The following is a 23,236-nucleotide window of genomic DNA, read 5'->3' as shown; positions in this document are numbered from 1 at the left end:
CTGAAACTATGGATAGTATTGAACCCTATATATAGTATATCATGCACTATGTTTTTTTCCTATACATACATACCTATGATAAAGTTTAATTCATATATTAGGCACAGTAGGATATAGCAACAACTAATAATAAAGTAGTACAATTATACATAAATTTATAAATAAGTTTATAACAATTTAAAACTTGTAAATTGTTTATTTCTGGAATTTTCCATTTAATATTTTTGGACCACAGAGTTGCCCATGCTAACTGACCATGGGTAACTGAAACTGCAGCAGGTAAAACCACGGATAAGGGGAGACTACTGTTATTTTAGTTAAAGGATGAAAGAATAGAACATACAACTAAAAATTGACTTGGGTCAGAAGTACAGAATTATCATGAATGGCATTTTAAAAGACATATAATTATAAATAATTCTACCTTCACAATAAGTTTGAACATTTGTTCAGTAGTAGGTGGTAGAGTAACAACTCCCTTAAATTAACACACAAAACAAAGCAAATAAAATTTACCACATCTTGTTGAGCTCTTCTTTGGTTGGTATTTAAAATACTATGCGGAATAAGCCCTACTAAGGGCTACTAAGGGGTTTTTATCCTTTGGAAGAACTGACCCAATTAACTGTAGAAATTGATATCAATACGTATGATTTATGATATATGGATAGAAAAATTTAGTTTTAGGAAGGATCCCATATTGAGTTTATTGTTGCCTCTATTGCTTTTGCATTTTTAGTTTTTCATTCTAACAGGAAAAATTAGCCTTAATGCTTTTTTGAGCAAAATTATTTGAAATAAAGTGAAAAAGTCACACATTGTAATGAAGACCAACGTAAAGAAAATAGAAATGTTTCATCTTTTCATAGAACAGATGTTTAATACAAAAAGTTGTCTAAGCTTCTCATTCTCACATTTAAGCTGAGGTCAGTAGTTGGAAACATAGTTGTGACTTATTCTTGAAGCTAAATTTTTAACACATAAATATTATTTTGGTTTACATATTATATACTACTTAGCACATTAAAAAGCTATTAGAAGTTTTCTGATAGGTATGAGTTTTCTTTGTCGTAGATCAGTTGATGCACTTTTGTATACCTGAAAGATCATTACAGATGGTCAAAAATGCTTGTTAAATGTCTGCTTCAGTGTCAAGTATAGAAATGATAGCAGTTTAAAGGGCAACATTGTAATATTTACCATTTATTTCTTATTTAATTTCTTATTACAGAGGACAAGAAGGCATGAAAGCAGTTTAGACAAATATATTAGAAATCTCTTTTTATACTGAGTTCTTTGGCGTAGTTATAAACCTGAAGAATAAAAATATTCAAAACACAAGGGAGTTTTTCTTAATATGAAGTTTCTAAAAATAGTCTAGTTTTTATTAAGATTATAAAACTAGATATTAAAATTTTAATTTATGCTTGGGATCCAATTATAAAATTCATTTTTTAAATTTGTAAATGAAGATATTAATGAGTTTGTTTTATTTCCTGGGGTAAAAAATAAAATGAAAGAAGATTAGGAGCTAGTCTGTGCCAAATGTATTTACCAAACGAAATTTTCTTAATCCTTTTGTGCCTGAAGTGTTAATTTCTCTTTAGGGTTTCAAAAAATAACTTACTTGCTTATGCTACATTTTGTCAAATTGAACCATTTTTTTTAATTCCAAAAAACAGTAGAAAATAAGACAGAAGGAAATTGGGCTTTTGCCAAGATTTGACATTATGTTAACATTATTATCAGAAGTAAATTACTATTTAATTTGTCATGTAACCTTAGTGAGTTCAAGCTATTGCATGGTATTCATTTCTTCAAGGATTAGGCTATTCAGTAAACTAGACTGGATAGATCTCATTTATTTATATAAAAGTGATATATTACTGAATTTTTAGACATTTAATATTTTCTTTAAAAATGAATTGCTACTTGGTTTAGTGAATACAGTTTCAGAAAATAGAATAAAAGTTGTTCAGCCGACCAGTTACAATGCAGTAAGTATTTTCCTATTTTAAATAACTTATTGCTAAATTTCTGATAGTGATATTGGCACTTATTGATAGATTATTACATTATAACAATTGGAAAATATTTGTTTGATATGAGATTCCCAATCCTTGTAATCTATAGTTAGGGTTAGTAATTTCATGATTTTCCCACATGAATTGAGGGTGAGAGAGAAAAATGCCTAAAGTTAAATTAAGTGATGGTACGGTAGAAAAGCGACAAGACTTATTGTTACCTTAGTGATTTCAGTGTGGAAATAAAACAACTACATTTTGAATTACTTGGGAGCTATGATTTGGTAGGAACATTATATAAACTGTATTACTGTAAAGTTGTATGTATCTAAAATTAGAGGCTTTGTTAGACTTTTTTATAATGATTTAAAGTCTTTTTTTTCATTCCTGGTATTCAGATTTGGGTACTTAACTTTCTATTATACAAAAGGGCTGAATTGAATAAAGTTAGGAAGTCAGTTTATTTTGATGTACTGTTTTTGTTTTTTTTTTAAAATCAGTATACTACATTAATCCAGAGCATTTGGCTTAGACTTAAGCAAAGTGAGGAAGGAAGAAAGAGGCTGGTGCTTTAGTATTCTTCCTTCCCTTTATTTTCATTTCATTTGTATATCATAGGCATACTGTCCTTGAACTTAGAAAATCAATCTTTTTTTTCATAGTAAACATGAATTTTAAAGTTTCTCTATCTTGGTGTGTATACAGAGGTTTTTTTGGTTCATTAATTTTAAAATTTTGATAAATTCTATGATTTTTTACATTTAAAAGAATAAAGCTTCATACGTACTTAATTATTTTTGATGCATCAAATATAGCAAATACACTATACCAGGAAACATAGCATAGTGGTATGGAAAATACTGAATTGTCTTGAGCCCATAATTTTGGTTTTTAGTTTAAAATGCTGCTCCAGTTGTAATCTAAATATATCTGTAGTTTGTGGCTTAGGAACAGTGCATTTTAACTTAAAAAATAAAGCAAGGATACCTATGTCAGTTACATTTTAAAGTTATACAGTTTTAAGGCTATGTATTTATTCTTTAAAAAATGTGACTTACATGAATATTTTCTGTTGGACATAATATTGACAAAATATACATATGATAGTACTTTAACAAACTGCCATGCAACAAATACATTAAGTAATGAAGAAATTGAATATATATGACCTATCTAATTGACATTCACATTGAAAATTTACAACATAACCAATACTTAAAATATTTTTCTTATATTTGGCAGTAATAGCAATTTTTACAATTTAAATTTAAAACTCATTTGAATGTGGATTTGGTGAAACTTAGACTTTAGTCTGTGACAACCTGAGGCACTAAACATTTTTCTCTTATTTCACTATCTTCAAAGGTAATTTTTTTGTTTCTTTTAGGATCTATCCAAGAGTTGTGTATTACAGCATTATTAGGCAGGGGATCAGCTTCTACTATAGAAACAACTCGCTTTTTCATTTTACTTTTCAAGACCTTTTGAAATTTTTGTCTAGTGAATGCATATAATAGAGGGTGAAATATAGTTGTTCCATAAGCCATGACTAAAAAACACAATCTTAATTTTACTAAAAGGTCACTTGGGCCTAAACATAAAATGGTGGTATTTAAAACAGAAATTGGTGTCCAGCAGAGAAGAAATGTAGAAATAATCAATAAAGACATCCTGAAGACTCTCTTTTGTCTTTCTCGTCGTTCACGGTGTCGTTTCACAGCTCGTCGGAGGGCAATTATTACAGAAACTGAAGTTCTTACACCAAAGACTACGTTTCTCCCACCACTGCTTTGTGACATGTCTGTAGCCTCATGTTGTGTGGTTAGAGAAATTGTCTTTTTCTTTCTTGCTTTCTTCTTCTGCCCTGTTGAAAATCTTGTGCCTATTCGGATATTAAGAGCCTGAAGTATTTTGGTGTATGTGATTAACATTACTACAACAGTGAAAAAGAATATTGGGATCTGTACTAACAGGTGATAATACATTCCCAGTTCAGTGTAGTATTCATTTGTACTGACACATAAAAGTGTCTTGTTTTCCCAGGTATTTCCACTTTGAAGACTGAAAAAATTTACCTCAATAAAAGGAATCAGGAAAGAGAAAAAAGAAAAAATCCAAATGGATGTCATTAACATTACAGCTCTGCCCATTGTCAGAATTCGGTTTGCAGGTTTTACAGAGATGTCATATCTGTCCAAAGTGATAGCAAAAACGTTGATTGCTGTTGAGACACTTGCAAAAGATACACAAGCCTCATGGAAACAGCAAATGAGAGCAGTGTTACTCTCCAGTGAAAGCAGAAGGATAACTATAGTTAGAGGAATACATCCCACACAAATTATTACATCAAGTACATGAAGATTCATTGTAATAATGTTACTGACAGAGTTGATTAAGTTGGATTTCATGCAGTAAAGTACCAATACGGTGAGGTTGCTGCCAAGTCCCAACACAATTTCTAACATAAGAAATCCGGTGAGAGACACTTGAAAGCTTAACGGATATGATAGTGGTTGGTACATATTGGTGTTGATGTCATCAATGTCATCTCGCACTGTAATGTTAGATTCAGACTGCATGTTGATTTCCAGAATGGGAGAAAAACACATTCTTTTGGAGCAGTTGGTTTTTTTCCCTAGAAAGTGAAATAGAATAAACTATTTGATATTTGGCAATTTAAATGACGTATATTTGTTCTTTGTAAGAAAAAAAAATCTTTTAATTGTGTATTTAGTTTAATTTTTAAGTTTGTAAACTATTAATAGAAAATGTAGAATTAAGAAACATCAAGTTTGCATTGTTTTGATATAAAAGAAAATTGTGTTTTCCTTTTGAAGAAATAACTATGAAAATTGTTCCTCTTTAGTGCAAAGTTACTTAATATGCTAAAGGGCTTTTCTCATTTGAGTATTTCAAGCTTATTATTTGAGATAAAGTGGATTTTTGTATGATAAAACTACCTAGTATACAAAATTAATTTCAGCCCAGTGTCTTAAAATTTCATTTAAATGTTGTGAGTAGGTACCAAATAATTGCTATTTTAATATGCTCTAGCATAATGAGTGTAGGTGTAATTATTCCTGTGAGATTTCAAATGAACAGGACTAGTGTTCATTTAAAATGACAAATGGTACAGAGCAGTAGTTTAAGATGCTTTATCCATGTTGATTGAATTCATATTCAGAAGTCAACAATGTGCTTGGTGATATTTGGGGTTATTTCCCACAGAAATAGGCCAATGATAAATATTTTACATATCACAGTTACAATGCTCACTGAACTTTGCAATTGGCAAACTTAAAAATTAGAAGAAATGGGACATTATGCTAAAATAAAAAGCTACAAAGCTTGGTAAAAGAGCATTAATCACTCCTATGAAATGATTTATTTTGTGACCACACCCTCTTGTATCTTGTGGAAACAGAAAATTGAAATTTAATATCACATTAAGAAATAGCCATTTTTGAAGTAGTTTAAAGGAATATATCAGTTGACATTGTTCAAACAGTTTTTAAAGTAAAAGATGAAATTTTAGGGAAAAGGAGTATGTGAAGCCCGTTTTTTGAGGAAGCTTTTAAAGTTACACATTACCTGTGAAACCTTTTGTATATATCACCCATTGTCTAATTTTGAAGAAAAATTAAAAAAAAAAACAAACGCTTTTGCTAATTCATGCAAATCTATATTTTAATATATAGGGGTTTAGAATAATTTGTAAAAAATAATGTCTAATGTTCTGGGCTAAAATGTCAGTTAATCAGTATATTCATTTTAAAATATGAACTCATACAACCAACTATATTTCACATTTCAAATACAGCATTTCAACTGCAAAATCATATTCAACATAAATTATAAAAGCTAATAATTTTCAAAATTCATGTTAACTTTTACTTGATGTTATATTTGACAAGTTTTAGAATACAGTTTTATTTATGCATGTTTTTTGGGAATAATATTGCAGAAACACAAATGGTAACATTATTTCTTTTGAATTAGTATGAAGTATTACTAGAGGTATATTTATTTGAGTAAGTTAAGGTCTTAGCTAACATTGAAATCCTATAAAAATGGAAAATTTTAAGTGTGCCAAATTTTCTGAACTGACAGATTAAACATCAGGTCTTTGTCACATCAGTTAGATTTATAATTAAATAAAGCAGAAATGTCAAGTTAAATGATGATTAAGAAAAATACATTTTCTCTAGAGCAAGATTCTGTTCTTTTGTAAATGTTAAACAGTGTGGTGGGGTGCATGCATCTTCTGACCTACCTGTTTGCTGTTGCCTTATGGGCCTTTTGGTTCACTGTGGTAGTTTTTGACAAATTGATACATGATATCATTGACAGGTTTTGACATGAATTTTTACCTGACAACAGTGAAGTAGCTGTGTTTTATTTCATGTCTTGTAGGAATTCTTTCATTTTCTCTCCAATACTTCAACTGCATGCATTATGAGATTTAGTTGGCTGATGGATTTCTAAAGAACAGTACATAATATTTGTATTTGTTTTGCTTTAAAAAGTCACGGCCAAGAGAAATTTCCTCAGATGATAGGAATTATGTTTCCCTTTGATGGAGTACATGATAATATTTCTTTATTTTCCAGAATATGTGAAAACAAAAAAGGAAACATAAGGTTTGTAGCTTCTAAAATATATTTAGACATCCTTTTGTTACGATTGTAAATCTGTTTTTAATAGCAGTGCTAACTACTTTGAAATGATTTCTTGATCACATAACTTGCTTTATATTATAAATCCAGGCCATGTCCTTTTGATAAAAACCATCTGCTGTTTAATTTTGTTTGTTTTCATTAGAAGAGGATACATAATTGGTCATAAAAGTCAGAAAAATCCATTAGTCATACCAATTGATATGAATATCTGAATATTTAGTGCAGAAAACACTTGCTAAATCTTCCTTTTGTGTGCTGATAAAGTATTTTATTTTCTTTTTGGAAATTCATGTTTCATTATGTCTTCCAGAATCAGTAACTTCCACAATTCTGGTATATGAAAGTATAAACTTCCCCTTTTAAAATTTTTTTCAGGCTTTTACAGTTATATTGTTTTTCTTTTTGTGGTTATTTTATGTAGCATCTTCTTAGGATACAGTTGGTTTTTTATATTCCATCAGTAATGTAGAACTATTCCCTGGTTTTAACTCCTTAATGTCTTAAAGTCGTGTTGTAAGAACATCTTGCAGTTCGTAGTTCAGACAGCTAGGGAGATGCTCAGTCAATTGCATTCTTCATATTGTCAGTTGTAAATACTGAATTAGCTGCTGTCGGCCCTTGTGAAAAAAAGAAAATTGGTTAAGAAATAGGGTTTTTAATAATTTGCAATTAATTGAAAGTTACCTTAGTTTTGTTTAAAAACTATCCAGTATTTGTTATCAAAATAACCAAACTGTATTATTAGAGCCACAGCTATATGCATAAAATTTTCTTTAAATAGAAGAGTCTTTTTTCCTAATAAAGATTGTATATGTTATCTATTAACAATAGGGTTCACATTTCAAATACAATTGTGAGAGAAAAGCTATATTTTTTAAAACTAATTTCTGCTCTCATTTTAGAAGCTAACTTGTATTTTCAGAGATGATGAACAATTAGTATACACTAAACATACTGTTATTTCTTCTTTGTAAATAATTTAACAACATTTTTTGCTGTAAAAATATTGTAACTTGCCTAATTATTAGCACATGGTTTGAATTTTAACTCATTAAAACAGATTTCATAAGATACTAAAAATTTCCATTGATGAATTTGCTCATGTGGTTGAAATACAAAAGGTAATAAAAATTGTAACTGCAAATTAATTTTCAACGAACATGCCCAATAATAAACTTAACATAAAATTAAGTAATAAGTAACAGCAAAATAGTAAACCTAGTACTTTTAAGAAACATAAGCATTTTTGGAACACTGGAGAAAAACTGTACTGATTACATTAAGAATATTTAGTATATCTGAAGTGACTTAAAAGCTGTCTTCATAGTGAATTTACAAAGAATATTTGTATTTAACAGTGCATCCTAAAAAATTACATTTAAAATGTAGCATGTCTTAAAAGAAATAGATCTTAAAATACATGTCTAGCAATAAGTAGAATTAAACAAACTCTTAAAATTTAGGCTGAAATTTTTCAAAGTAATTTTTACCCCACTATGCCGGTTCAAAAGCAGCTGTATACTATAATAGGAACAAATCTTACCTCCGCTAAAGATTTGATAAATTCTTGATGTAGTTGAAGCATTTCCAGTTTGGATTGATTCATTTTGTTCACTTGTTAGTAGAGGACTGGGGAAAGAGGGTCATAAACATCTCTTCGAAAATAACCTTAATGAAAATATGTGTCTGTAGTGTGCCATTGTTTCAGCAGTACTGCTAATGTATGGAACATGTAGTGCTGTTTAGAGGCTGCTGCAGTCTCTCACTCTTCCTACTGTGGAATCAATAAGCATCTGAAAATACATAATGAAAGTAATTTAACATACTGAAGGCTTCTCGTCTCCAGAGACAACATTTAGATTCAGTCTTTCTAAAAAGGAACGGCACTGCTTTTCAGAGGAAAGCCTGTTCTGGGCAGCTTTTGCAGAATGACAGCCTACCTTGTCGCTTCTCTCCACTGCAGAGAGATGCAGTGCATTCACTAATTTTGATTGGTCAGTTGTATTGGGCTTAAACTGTGCTTCATATGTATAGCAGGGATTTCCCCCGCTCCCCACTGTTTTATATAAAGGACACTTCTTTAAAAAGGCTAAATTTATGAGTGGTTGTATGTTGTTCTTAAATAGAATATGTGTAAATTAGTATTTTAAAAATGTGTGTTCTATTCTGGTTTGTTGGTCACTTATGCCAAACATTAAAAAAAATGCAGGGAGGTGGGGGAAAAGGAAAGAATTACGTAGTAAAAAGTATATATTCTTTTTAAAGCCTTGATAATTGCATTTGAGAATATTTTAGTCATATATAGGCTTTTGATTGAGATTCTTTGTTCTACAAATAGAAACCCACTGCATCTTTACTGTGAGCCACATTGAATTTCAAATAGTTTGTTTGTATTCAAGTCATCTTCTCTGGGTATTCCAAATTGTTGTGAGCATCTCAAGGTGTTAAACGTTGTCATGACTTCACTTCAGTATTCATTCATGTGGGTATTCATTCATTCATTCAAAATAATAATCCGATTGACCTAAGGTGATAATACCCTAAAATATTTTTTGAACATTTCATTGTAGTAGCTTAGCCTCAGGGTATAAAACTTCAATCAGTAATCATTATATTACTTTTGGAGATTACTACTTGGTCTTCACCTTTGATAACCCTTTTATTTGGTAGATGTATACTGATCATTTGCTATAATATTTTATTTCAGTTGGCTTATTCTATTTTTGACCTGGGCACATTTCTTAGTAGATTGCTGTTTCTTAAATATTATATGTAGCTACACGCTAATGTTGTTAGTAAAATATTATTTTAAAGGATAAAGTAAGTTACATGTCTTTATAAGTTATAAAGCCATATCATTATAAGGTAGATACATTTTCAAAATGAAAATAATAATACAAGTACTGAATATTTAAAATTAAATATTTAAATATTTAATTAAAATTTAAATTAAATTTAATATTAAAAATACAATTAAAATATTTAAAATTAAATTTCTATTAATTTTAGTCACCTATAAATCAGTTTCTGTTTTTAATGGTGAGGATAAATTTCTTTTAGACTTAAGTAGGTAAAACAGTTGGATGCTGTTGACAAAATAGAAGACATTACATGTGGCTAAACTGTTAGAATGTTAATTATCACCTGTTTCCATTATTTCAGGAATATTTGGTGACCTTCATTTTTCAAAAGGTATACTGTTTTTTATTTGCAATTGGAACTATTGTCTTATTATTTTGAAAAGCAGTATGCATTTTTATAATCTTCCATTGGTAGTGTTGAAGCTTTATAGGGGAATAGCTGACCAATATGAGTTGTGAGTTGCATTTCTGTAGAAGTTGAGAGTAATATGGTGGAAAATTTTGTTGTGAATTTCTAAAATCTTCTGCACAACTTTTGGTGGCAAGGCTTTGGTAATCCTAAAAATGAAAATGTTGTGCTGCTCTTCATGCATTTTGAAAGTTGGGGAAAAGGATCTTGCTAGAATGCCAGCCATTTATAAAGATAACTTACACACATACAAACACACACACACACACACACCACAGCACACACATTCATTTAAGCTTAAAACTAAGACCAGAGAAAGCATGGCATCAGTGGAAATACGTGATAGGGATGAGGAGATTATTAACACAGCAGAGTGCTTTTCTGCCAGAGTTCAAGTAGTTGCTTATGTTTATCATCAAAATATCTCCATGAAGTAGAAGAAACCAAGGTACAGAGAAATTTACTGACTTGAAAGGGTCAAGGTAAGTTAGCAGCAGAGTCAATGTTAAAACTGCAAACCACACTCTGCTAGGCGGTTGGCCTTCTCTCTTTGGTAAATTATGAAGGTCTTGGGACTTAGAATTGGATAATCTAGATTTAGTTGCTATTTATTACCTATATAACTTTTGGCAAGTCAAACTTCCCTTGGGTCAACTTTGATTCCTTTTGTTGAAGTATATTTTTGTGCTTTGTTTAACTCTTTGTGAGACGGTGTTTTCATGTTATATTCAGATTATTTCAAAAAAACAAAATCTGGAGTTTCTGAGCCATAATGGTAGCTCAAGCATAGACAGTGCTCTTTATTTTCTGTATGAGTAACTTGTCTCCAAGGATAAATAAGATATCACAAACCTTTTTTTTATTGTGTACAATGCTTAGTATAATTTTATTTCCTTTTTAAAAACCACAAATTGGTAATTAACAAGGTATGCCGAAATCTTAACAAGGTAATTCCAACTTCCCTGTTTTTAACAAATATGCAAATATCTCAACTACTGATTGAGAATCAGATTATATTATTTTCATGAAAAAAATTAATTACAGGCCGGGTGCAGTGACTCTTGCCTGTAATCCCAGCACTTTGGGAGGCCAAGGCGGGTGGATCACTTGAGGTCAGGAGTTCGAGACCAGTCTGGCCAACATGGTGAAAACCTGTCTCTACAAAAAATACAAAAATTAGGCGTGGTGGCACAAGCCTCTAGTCCAGCTCCTCGGGAGGTTGAGGAATGAGAATCGCTTGAACCTGGGTGGCAGAGATTGCAGTGAGCTGCGATTGCACCGCTACCCCTCCAGCCTGGGCAACAAGGTGAGACTAGGTCTCAAAAAATAATAATAATAATATCAGATTATCAATTTATGAAGATCCTTGTTTCCATAGTAACACTCACACTTGTGCATTTAATATATTTTGTGCCATTAATATAACCTTTATATACTAACCTAGGAGAGCAGTTTGACTTCCTAATGATAACTAAGCACTAGATATGATTCTAACCCCAAAATACAGCTCAATTAAAATCCTTTTTTAAAAGTCGTGCTTTACTCTTTAGTTATAAGTATTTTAATTGCATATCTGTTTTAATTCCTAAAAATTCCTCCTATGGGAAGTCTCTGACTAATTTTATGTATTTGTCTTCTCAAATTTGGACAACTGTGACTATGACAGAGTAATTTATTGTATATTTACATTGTACTATTTATATCAAATCATTCTTATCCAGCTTGTGGCTAGTTCTGATGCCACAGTTTTGAAGATTCTCTGAGTTTGTAAATAAAAACTCAGCTTTGTGAAATATTGGAATTCACCATAACTAAAAGTACTTTGAAACAATTTTAAGGTATCTATGTACAAACAATTTTTAATTGCTGAAAATCAGTTTTAAGCTGTATTGCGACAAGGGTCCTTTTTCAATGGATACTTAGCATAGTAAACCTTGAACTCTCTCTGATACTGGACCCCATAGAAAAAAGGATTACTTTGCTTTAATGCCAATTCAGAGATTTTATTTGGCTTCTCAACTCTACATTTCTTTCACAACAAATATTATATCAGAAAAACAGAAATGGACCGTCTACTGAACTTCCATCAAGTGGGGAGTAGCCGAAGTCGTAGAGAATCAACAACATTGGTGATTCATTTTCTATATGAGAATAATTGAAAACTGATTATATCTGATAAAGCACATGCATCAGAATTGCATACACTTAACAGATAGAAAATCCAAAGCCATTCATTCCCATCCTTCCCTACTTCCTCTAAATTGGGCATTTACATTTTTTTCATTTTTATTTTTCACACTGTGTTTGTAAGTCATTTGCCAGTATCACATACATTATAAAAGTAAATACATGGCATTTCTTGCCATTTTTCCATCCATACCCACACTTTGGATCCTGTGACTATTATTACAATTTATCCTCCCTCTGTTGCACAGCTGTTGGCATGTCTACTTTGGGGCTTTGTCCAAATTATTACCTTCTTGTCCAGTTTTCTGGTTTACTGTTTTGACTGCTTACTATCCCTCTTTGCATTTCTAAATATTATGGATTTTATTGATGTTTTTCTCTTATATTTTCATCAAGGAACTACACAAAAAGCCATGTTTGTGCTCCATCACCCCATTGATTTCTCTTTTCTCTTGCTTCCTTTTTTTCTTTGCATAATTCTCTTACTCTTAAGTTATGCAGAATCAAATTAATTTTGTGTCCTGAGGCCAAGTCCATTGATCAACTAGATTACATATTTAACAAAGCCATGTCAATTCCCCTCTTTTGTGCTGTTATGACTCTTATGCTCTGCTGGGGGACATAGCTGACTATCTACAATCTAGTGCTCTGTTATTGATACTAGTTAGATACATAACATTTTTGTAAGAAGGCTGCCATTCTTTATATAAAGAGCCTGAGAATGGCAGAGTTTTACTATAGGCTATAGTTCTACTATAGACTCAGTAACGTCCACTATACTACTTGAGTCATCCATTTGGGAAAATGAATGCATTTTAAGAGTTTAATTAATAATTCTTTATTTTTTTAATTTTATTATTATTATACTTTAAGTTTTAGGGTACATGTGCACAATGTGCAGGTTTGTTACATATGTATATATGTGCCATGTTGGTGTGCTGCACCCATTAACTCATCATTTAGCATTACGTATATCTCCTAATGCTATCCCTCCCCCCTCCCCCCACCCCACAACAGGCCCTGGAGTGTGATGTTCCCCTTCCTGTGTCCATGTGTTCTCATTGTTCAATTCCCACCTATGAGTGAGAACATGCAGTGTTTGGTTTTTTGTCCTTGCGATAGTTCACTGAGAATGGTGATTTCCAGTTTCATCCATGTCCCTACAAAGGACATGAACTCATCCTTTTTTATGGCTGCATAGTATTCCATGGTGTATAAATCACAAGCATTCTTATACACCAATAACAGACAAACAGAGAGCCAAATCATGAGTGAACTCCCATTCACAATTGCTTCAAAGAGAATAAAATACCTAAGAATCCAACTTACAAGGGATGTGAAGGACCTCTTCAAGGAAAACTACAAACCACTGCTCAATGAAATAAAAGAGGATACAAACAAATGGAAGAACATTCCATGCTCATGGTTTGGAAGAATCAATATCGTGAAAATGGCCATACTGCCCAAAGTAATTTATAGATTCAATGCCATCCCCATCAAGCTACCAATGACTTTCTTCACAGAATTGCAAAAAACTACTTTAAAGTTCATCTGGAACCAAAAAAGAGCCCGCATCGCCAAGTCAATCCTAAGCCAAAAGAACAAAGCTGGAGGCATCACGCTACCTGACTTCAAACTATACTACAAGGCTACAATAATTCTTAAAGACCGTAATCACTGGTGTCTTTCTGCCAGGTATATTCAGCAGTATATCTTCAGTTACTGCTACCTTCTGATCTCTGTTTAGGGGTGCAATAGCTATAAAAAGTCCTGCTGTTATTTTGATTGGTATTGCAGAGAATCTGTAGATCAGTTTGGAAAGAAATGACATCTTAACAGTATTGAATCTTCTAACTTATGAACATAGTATCTCTACTATTTTTAGGGCTTTTTAAATTTATTTTGTCAATATTTTGTAGTTCTTGGCCTGTAGATCCTGCAGATATTTTGTTAGATTTGTATTTAATTATTTCTTTAGTGCTATTGAAGTAGTACCTAATTTTTTAAAAAATCCAATTGTTTATTGTTAGTATATGTACTTAGGATCATATTCAACTCATATCCTGCAACTTTACTAAATTCATATATTAGTCTTGGTAGTTTTTTGTGTGAATTCCATGGTATTTTCTATATAGACAATTGTCTGCAAATAGAGATAGTTTACTTTTTCCTGAAACATGTGAGACTTATTTATATTCTTGCCTTCTTGTACTGCCTAGGACCTCTAGTATTAGGTTGAATGGGAGTGTGTTGGGAGGAACAATCCCTGTAAGCCCTGAATATCCCTGAACATTCTTGCTGGATATGCTGAGACTGCAAAGCCCTAACAGAACTACTCTTTACCCCATCCATTTCTCAGGAAGGGGTTGTAGCTAGCAACTTTGAGGAATGAAGTAATGACACCCTAGACAAATAGAATACCAGCAGACTTGCTTTTCTTTGTTATAAAAATGGCAACTTTCCCAAGCTCAGTGCTCTTCAGCTGTGAAAAAACCCATAGTATACAGAGCATCCACAGTCCCTTTGCCAGGGACTTGGAGGGCAAGGTGAATTTTCACTGATATCATGCTCATACTGCTTGCTGCATCATGGGTAATACAGTTCTTTGGTTTGGACCCAGTCATCTTACATCTTATGTTAGCATCCATGAAACAGTAACAGGCTGGCTTCACAGCTTATAAATAGGGTAGAATCCCAGACCCTAAACAGTTTTTGACATTTTTGGCTACAAGCATATGATGTTGACAGAGATATGGTTTCCTGTAAGAGAAATGACAGGCTCGTGTGGGCTGGTTTAGAGGATAGGAGACCAGTAGCAAATGCTCTTCTTTAAGTGGTGGGGTAGTAGTACAGAGTAAGAGTCTCCTAACGACCTGCTTGTTAATGAATTTTTTGAGGCTAAGCAGTGAGGGGTGGAAATAAATGAAGCTGCTCAAATAGTGCCTTGGTTATTGCTCACTCTCTAGGCTGGAGAAGGAAGAACTATTATTATATCAACAAAACAGCAAGCCTCAGGGCCCTAAGGCAAAAGGCAGTATGGCTGTAGCTGCTGAATGAAGGGCTTCTGAGAGCTGACATAAAAGATGTCAGCAATGAGGATGTGGAGCTTTGGGTAGACTAAGTATATTATAAGTTCATTTGTGGAGACTGAGTGGGCAGCCACTTGAAATTGAACGTAAATGCAGTCTTGCTGACTGGTACATAGCTGCTCTTTCACTTTGTGGACTCTCATTTTTCTCTCCCCCCTCTATTCTAACCTTAGCTGCTTAAGATAAAAGCCAAATATGGTAGGGAACCTCAGGGAGGGAGAGGAATTCAGACTTTTTTAGCTCTGTTGAATAGAGATGCTCAATTCGCCATCCTACGTGGTCCTGTGGGGAAAAAGCACAGTAGTTGTCAAGGTAGGCTGAAGGCACTGAGGACTGCAGGGTGGAGTTCTAGCAGCATGCACAGGGGCAAATTAGAGACCCCTAGGCCCAAGCACTTCCAGGAGCACAGCGTCACCCTGGAGTGAGAAACCAAAGCAGAAGAAAAGCCTTCCCACCACCACAGTCCTCTGCTGGGTAGATTCCCCCGCTACCTTGTCTTCCCTATGCTCCTGGTTAGGAAATAATGTAGTCCCCTGGCAGCTGTGGCTGTAGTCCCTTTTGTGCATATGTTAAATTCCTTGGTCTGTGTTCCTACAGGGGGTAAAACACTCAAATTTTAAAAAGCTAAAATGTAGATGGAGCCTCTGGGCCTATTCAGTGTACTATTGTTCTGGGTTCCTCTGCTAAATGTATAATTGGTATTGATAATTTTATGTTCTTACACTATGAATACTTATAGATTCAGAGGAGATTCTCCTATTCATGGGCTGCTGCATGTAGAGAAGTGTTCCCCTGTCCCCTTTCCCCTCCCTGGGTGATTCAGCAAAAATAATGTATCATCCCAGGAGGGAAGAAAAGAAAATCACAACTTTGGTTAAAGGCTCCATGACTGCTGGAGAACTCAACCATTTCCCAGTACAGCAGTGCCACCTGCCTGACCCAGCTACCAAGTGCATCTCTTTTGAAAAGGCAGATGCAGCTGGCCTGGCCTTAGTATCATTTTGGCTTTCCGTGAAGTAGAACCTATCCGTTTTGGGGAAAAGCTTATTTCTCACTTTGCCACCTGAAGCAAAGCAATTGACTCATTTCGGCCCTGGATTTAAGGAATTTCTTGTAAATGCCTGGGCCTGTTTCACTTACTGTTCAGCCCAATTAAAAGCTGATGCAGTTGTTCAGGGTCAGTGCTAGCTACAGAAAAGTGAGAGTGGGTTCTATAACTCCATTCTTAAGCTTTGACCAATATGCCTCTTGATTAACCTTGTTATATTTTTACTGGCTCCTGGCCTGTTGCCAATAGCCTAACCTTCAGGTCTGCTGTTAGAAGACTAACAGATTAAAAACAACTTTTCTTTGGGACTGCAAACTGTGAAAACAAGTTACAGTTGCCAGTCAGGCAGTCTGGCTTACTCAAACCTGTACCTCCCAGATTGCCGTCATTTCTACCTGGATTCGTTATTGTATCAGATATGGTAATAAATCCACCACAATAGTCTGGGCAATCATTGTGTCCTGGTTTTTGGGAATAGGGACTTCAATCAGTGTCCTACCCCTGCTTCTACCTGTAGGATGAATTCCTTTTCCTCCTTCATGGCTAAAGATTTTTTTTTTTTTAGGCATTTTTCTTCTCCTAGTTCTAATGTGTTTTCAACAGTGCTCAAAGCATAATGGGGTTGTTGCCCTTCCCTCTGGGGTTTAAGGCTCCCCTCTGACCCCTTACCCGCCATGTTAAAGATGGTAGAAAGGATCCAACCTGGACTTCATGCTTTCCCTCAGTGACTTCATGCTTCCCCCAAGCCTGCACCATGACAAATGCTTTCTCAGGCCTTTCACCATACGCTCAGTCTTTTTGTGTATGCTTGTAAACATCTGGTGAGATCTTTGCAAAAGTCCGTGAATGGGTATGAATTCCCTTTGTGTCTGTAGATTCCCTGGCTTCTGTATTTTCTTGCGAACACACACACAGCCTTTAGCAATTCATTAACAGTTTTGACTGAATTATTCTTACTGGTGTCTAGTATTGTCTTCCCTAGGTACTCAAGTGCTCATGTCCCATGTGTCCTGCCTTTCATTAGAATTTGGATTGGTTGGTTTCCCAGTAACCTCAGCACTCTGATGAGTTCAAGAAGTTTCTGTTTGTAGATTATTTGTTTTTCCCTTGTTCTTTTTTGTAGTTACAGGGTGAGCTATGTTCTGTCTAGCTTCGTGCATCTCATATGGAAGCTGGGATTTTAATTGATACCACAATGAACCTGTCTGTCTGTTAGGGAACATTCACACCTTTGTATTCAGTCCTCTGATCTTTAAACATGGTATATTTCTCCACTTATTTAGGTTGTCTTTAATTTCTCTCAGTAATATTTTGTAATTTTCAGTGTAGAGGTCTCACACATTTTGTGAAGTTGGGTAGTGCTGGACTCATAACATTTTTGATACTATTATAAACAATATTTTAAAATTTTGATTTTGTTTATATAAAGAAATACTGTTGAATTTTGAATATTGAACTTAAACCATATGATTTTGCCAAACTCATTTATTTATTCTTTTCTTGATTCCTTACAATTTCCTTCTTACAGAATTATATTTGAATAAACAAAGATTTATGTCATCCTTTTCAATCTTAAATCTGTTTTGGTCTTGCCTTATTGTTGTAGCCAAGACCACAAGTAATATTGAGTAGAAATGGTGAAAGCAGACATAATTGGTTTTTTCCATGTCTTCAGGGGGAAAGTATTCAATCTTTCATTATTAGGTTTGATGCTAGGTATAGGGTTTTTATGGATATCATTTTTTAGGTTGATAAAGTTTCCTTCTTAGTTTGTTGAGAATTTTTATCAGGAATGCATATTACATTATTTAAGATTTTTTCCATTTAATGAGAGTTCATATGGTTTTTCTCATTTAATCTAGTAACATGATAGATTACATGGATTTATTTTTTTTAATGTTAAGCCAACCTTGCATTTTTGACATAAACCTATTTTGATAGTACTACCTTTTTAGATATTGCATGATTGTATCAACAATTATTTTTTCAAAATCTTTTGCCTATGTAGTCCTAAGGCCTATTGGTCTGTCATTTTCTTTTATTGTAATATTTTGATCTGGTTTTGGAATCGGGGCAATGCTGGACTCCAATGAGTTGAAAGATGTTCTTTTTCTCTAATTTTGAAAATGTTTTTGTAAAATCAGAGTTAGTCCTTTCTTAAATGTTTAATAAAATTCACTAGAGAAGACATTTGAGCCAAGAGGTTTTATGTTGTTCAGAGTTTTAAATTATAAATTCAAATTATTTAATAGATAATAGATTCATATTTTCTATTCTGTGTTTTGATGATATGTATCTTTTGAATAATCAGTTTACATTTAAAAGTTGCTAAATTTATTAACATCAACTTGTTTTTAATATTTCCTTATTGTATTTTAATTATCTATAGGATCTGTACAGATATCTTCCCTTTCGTTACTGATATTTGACAATTTGTATCATCTTTTTTTTCTTTTTGAGTTTGCCTACAAGTTTACCAATTTTCTCAATCTTCAGAAATAATTAGTTTTTGATTTCTTTGTCTTTAATGAACAATGTTTTATGTTCTTTTTCTGTTTTATTGATTTCTACTCTTTAATATTTCCTTTCTTCTCTACTTTGGTAAAAGTTTCTTTCATCAATTTTAATTTTTTTTTAATATGTGGTTCAGTATTGTTTTACCAGCATTCCACAACTTTGGATGTTTTATTTTATGTCGCTTAGTTCAGTATGCTTTCTGATTTTCCTGAAGTATCTCTTTGCTGTTACATGGGTTATTTCAAAGTATGTTGTGTTTTTTTTTCTTTTTGAGGCAGAGTTTTGCTCTCTCACCCAGGGTGATACGATTACTGCTCACTGTAGCCTTGACCTCCTGGGCTCAAGAGATTCTCCCACCTCACCCTTCCAAGGAGGTGGCACTACAGACATGTGCCACCAGGCCCAGGTAATTTTTGTATTTTTTGTAGAGACAGGGTCTCACTGTGTTGCCTGGGCTGGTCTTGAACTCCTGGACTCAAGCAATCCTCCCACCTCAGCCTCCAAAAGTGTAGGGATTACAGGCATGAGCCACCGTGCTTGGCCAAGTGTATTTTCTAATTTTTAAATACTTGGTGATTTTTCAAAGTTTTTTGTTATTGGTTTCTAATTTAATTTCATTATGGTCAGAGAACATGATTTGTATGATTTCTGTTCTTTTAAATTTGTTTAAGTTAGTTTAATGGCTCAGTGTATAATCTATCTTGGTGATTGTGCTGTGTACTCTTGAAAATAATGTGCTTTCTCTCATTGTTAGGAGTAGTGTTCTATAAATGTCAAACAGGTCAAGTTAATGATAGTACTGTAAAATCTTCTCTAGCCTTAGCGATATTGTTTTTACTGTTCTATTAACTTTTATTTTTCCCCTGAGCCAGAGTCTTGCTGCATCACCCAGGCAGGAGTACAGTGGTGCTGTCACAGCTCACTGCAGCCTCAACCTCCTGGGCTCAGGCAATCCTCCTGCCTCAGCCTCCCAGGTAGCTGGGACCATAGGTGTGTACCACCATACCTGGCTTTTTTTTTTTTCCCAGTAGATATGGGGTCTCCTTGTGTTGCCCAGGCTGGTCTTAAACTGCTGGGCTCAAGGATCCTCCTGCCCTGGCCTCTGAAAGTGCTGGAATTATAGTCATGAGTCACCACACCTGGCCCTGTTCTATTAACATTTAAAATAAGGATAATTTTTTTTTTTTTTTTTTTTTTTTTACTGAAAAAAGGAGTTGTGAAATCCTCACCTATAATTGCGGATTTGTCAGTTTTAGTTTTTTGACTTCATCTGGTTTTTGTTGCATGTATTTTTATCAGGCGCATGCACATTTAGGATTGCTATGAAATACATGTCTTTGTGCTCGATGATAATCCTTTTCTCCTATCAGTATAGCTATTCCAGGTTCATTCTATATAGTTTGCATCATATATATAGGTTATTTTTTAACCTTCACTTTTAACCTAACTTGTGTATTTTTGAGGTGTATTTTCTGTTGATAGTAATGGTTTGTTTTTGCTTTTTAAATCCAATTTGATTTTTGTCTTTTAATTAGAGTGCAGAGTATTTGCATTTAATCTAATTTTCATATGGTTAGGGTTACATCTTCTGCCTCTCATTTGTTCTGTTTGTTCCATGTATTCCTTGTTCATTTTTTCTCTTTCCTACCCTTTTTTGGAGTGAGTAATTTTTATAATTCCATTTTACCTTCTCTGCTGACTTATTAGCTGTATATATATAATAATATAAATGTGTGTGTATATATATGTACATATATTATATATATATATATGTACATATATATTATGTACATGAAGTACCTGAATTCTCACTCTGTTGCCTAGGCTGGAATGCAGTGGAACGATCTTGGCTCACTGCAACTTTGACTTCCCGGGCTCAAGTGATCTTCCTGCCTCAGCCTCCTGAGTAGCTGGAACTACAAGCACTTACCACCACACCTGGCTAATTTTTGTGTATTTTTGTAGAGATGGAATCTTGCTATGTTGCCTAAGGCTGGGGTCTTCAACTCCTGGCCTCATGCGATCCTTCTGTGTTGGCCTCCCAATGTGTTGGGATTACAGATGTGAGCCACTGCACCTGGCTTAGCTATATTTTTTAGTTTTCTTGTTTTAATGGTTGTTTTAGGTTTTTCGATATACATGCTTAACTTATCACAGTCTAGTTTCAAGCAATAGCACATCATGTATAATGTTAGAACCTTACTATTAATATAATATAATTTCTATTGGCCCCTTCCATCTTTTCTGCTGTTTTTTACTTCATAATACAGTGTCGCTATTTTTGTTTTAAATAGCCAGTTATCTTTCAGTTTTTTAAAAAGTTTATGTTTATCCACATATTTACAATGGCATTGTTCATTTCTTTTTGTACATCAGAGATACCTTCTGGTATATTTTCCATCAGCCTAAAGAACTTGCTGTGACAGCTTTTGTAGTGCAGGGTTGTTTGCAACAAATTCTGTTTTTCTTGTCAACGTGTGTTCTTTTTGTCTTCATTTTTGACTTTCACTCAATAATAGCTCCATACACTGTATTCTTCCATCATTAAAAAAATATTTTGTTGTTTTATGGCATGCTTGGTTTCTGATGCAAAGTCTGTGATCATTCTTATCTTTGTTCCTCAGTTCTGTGATGTATCTTCTTTCCTCTGGCTTCTTTTAAGAGTTCTTCTTTATTTCATTGTTTTTATAATTTTCATTGTGATGTACCTTGGTGTAATTTTTTGTGTCTACTCTCCTTCCTTGCTTGGGGTTCACTGATATTCGTGGATCAGTGTTTTTGTTGTGGTTGTTGCTGCTATTGTTGTTTGTTGTTTTTGTTTTTTCATCAAATTTGAAAAAATTATTTCATTATTTCTTCAAATACTTTTTTTCCTTAGAACATTATTCTCTTTCTTAGACTTCAAAAACTCCTATTTTAGGCCAGGCACAGTGGCTCAGGCCTGTAATCCCAGCACTTTGGGAGGCTGAGGCGGGGGGGGGGATCATGACGTCAGGAGATCGAGACCATCCTGGCTAACACGGTGAAACCCCATCTCTACTAAAAATACAAAAAATTAGCTGGGCATGGTGGCAGGCACCTGTAATCCCAGCTACTTGGGAGGCTGAGCCAGGAGAATGGCGTGAACCTGGGAGGCGGCGCTTGCAGTCAGCTGAGATTGCGCCACTTGCACTCCAGCCTGGGCGACAGAGTGAGACTCTGTCTCAAAAAAACAAAGAAACAAACAAAAACTTATATTTTAGACTTGGTATTTTTCCACGTGTCATTGATGCTTTTTTTTTTTTTCCCTCATAGTTTTAATTTGGGTAGTTTTGGTTGCTCTGGTTCCTGTTTCATCACTCTTTTTAATCTTTTATAGTGTCTGATTTGTTGTTAAGCCCCTCTGAGGAACTTTCCAGTTCAAATATCATGTTTTTCAGCTCTGGAAAGTTTTATTTGATCAATTTCTATGGTTGTAATTTCTCTCTATTGTGTTCATGTGTTTCTTTAAATCTGTGAATGTACTTTTAATAGATATTTTAATATCTTTGTCTTGTAATTTTGTCATCTTTTTTGCATCCTAGTATTTCTAATAATTTGTTATTGGGTGCTGGTCGTGTTATTTGAATACTATGAATGGATTTTGTTATCCATTAGTGAATGTTGTACTTTGTTCTATAAGGCAATTAAGTTACTTGTGGATCAGCTTGATCCTTTCACGCTTGTTTTTAAGCTATATTAGGGCAGCTTTAGAGGAACATTTATTCTAAGGCTAGTTTAGCCCTACTGTTAAGGCATACTCCTTCATAGAGCCATATTGAATGCTCCTGTTATTTAATGGTATCTCCCTTTTTAGCATTCCAAGCTAGAATATTTTGCAGTATCCTGTGAGTTTGAGAGTTGATCAGTTTTGCACATTTTCTGGTAGTGGTTCTTTGCCTGGCCTTTTTGAGTCTCACTGTGTAAATTTATGACTTAGTATTTCTTTGAAGATTCAAGAGTCCCTATATAGAATTTTCTGGTACTGTTTCTCTGCCTAGCTTACCTTTTTTCTGTTATTCTGACCTGAGAATTCCAGCTTTCTCAGCCTTCCTTAACTTAAATTTGTCCCTTCAACTAATTGAGTTCATTGTGTTTACTGAGGTTTTCCCCTTACATTATAGGGGAAAGTATATTTAGCCGAAAGCTAAAGTATATTTAGCCGAAAGCTATTTTTTTAGGGATCACAGTCCTGCATTGCCTGCTGTCTAATATCTGAAAAGAGTAGTTTCGTAAATTCTGTCCCATTTTCTAGTTGCTAGGCTAAATCCTATACCAATTATTCTGTTAGGTTGGAAGTAGAAGTTTTAAATCTGTTTTTAAAACTTAATTGTCATGGCACTTCTGTTAGCAATTATGAACTACCTTTAGGCATTTGTTTTACTGGTATCTTAAAGTTTTGTC

The 23,236-nt window shown here is 33.7% G+C and overlaps 2 protein-coding genes across 3 annotated transcripts in view; one reads left to right on the top strand and one right to left on the bottom strand.

Moving 5' to 3' along the window:
* The window catches only part of COG5 (component of oligomeric golgi complex 5), a 370,238-nt gene that overhangs the window by 74,592 nt on the left and 272,410 nt on the right, over positions 1–23,236 (top strand). The window lies entirely within an intron of this gene.
* On the bottom strand, positions 3,046–8,738 carry GPR22 (G protein-coupled receptor 22). Of its 2 annotated transcripts, XM_003282282.4 has the most exons (3): positions 8,247–8,738; positions 6,395–7,320; positions 3,046–4,659 (listed from the first exon to the last, which is right to left on the bottom strand). In XM_003282282.4, the coding sequence occupies exon 3, from the start codon at positions 4,631–4,633 to the stop codon at positions 3,332–3,334; it is 1,302 nt and encodes a 433-aa protein (XP_003282330.1). In that variant the 5' UTR covers positions 4,634–4,659; positions 6,395–7,320; positions 8,247–8,738; the 3' UTR covers positions 3,046–3,331. The 2 variants fall into 2 exon arrangements, with proteins under 2 accessions (XP_003282330.1, XP_030681797.1); XM_030825937.1 differs by lacking the exon at positions 8,247–8,738 and having other exon boundaries at positions 6,298–6,572.

The sequence above is a fragment of the Nomascus leucogenys genome, chromosome 13 (genome assembly GCF_006542625.1).
Source record: "Nomascus leucogenys isolate Asia chromosome 13, Asia_NLE_v1, whole genome shotgun sequence".
NCBI classification, from domain to species: Eukaryota; Metazoa; Chordata; class Mammalia; order Primates; family Hylobatidae; genus Nomascus; species Nomascus leucogenys.
The sequence above is the reverse complement of the archived record's forward strand: the minus strand, read 5'-3'. Positions and strand labels throughout refer to the sequence as shown.

Coding starts and splice junctions, on each gene's coding strand:
- GPR22 (XM_003282282.4), bottom strand. CDS start 4,633: ATGTGTTTTTCTCCCATTCTGGAAATCAACATGCAGTCTGAATCTAAC.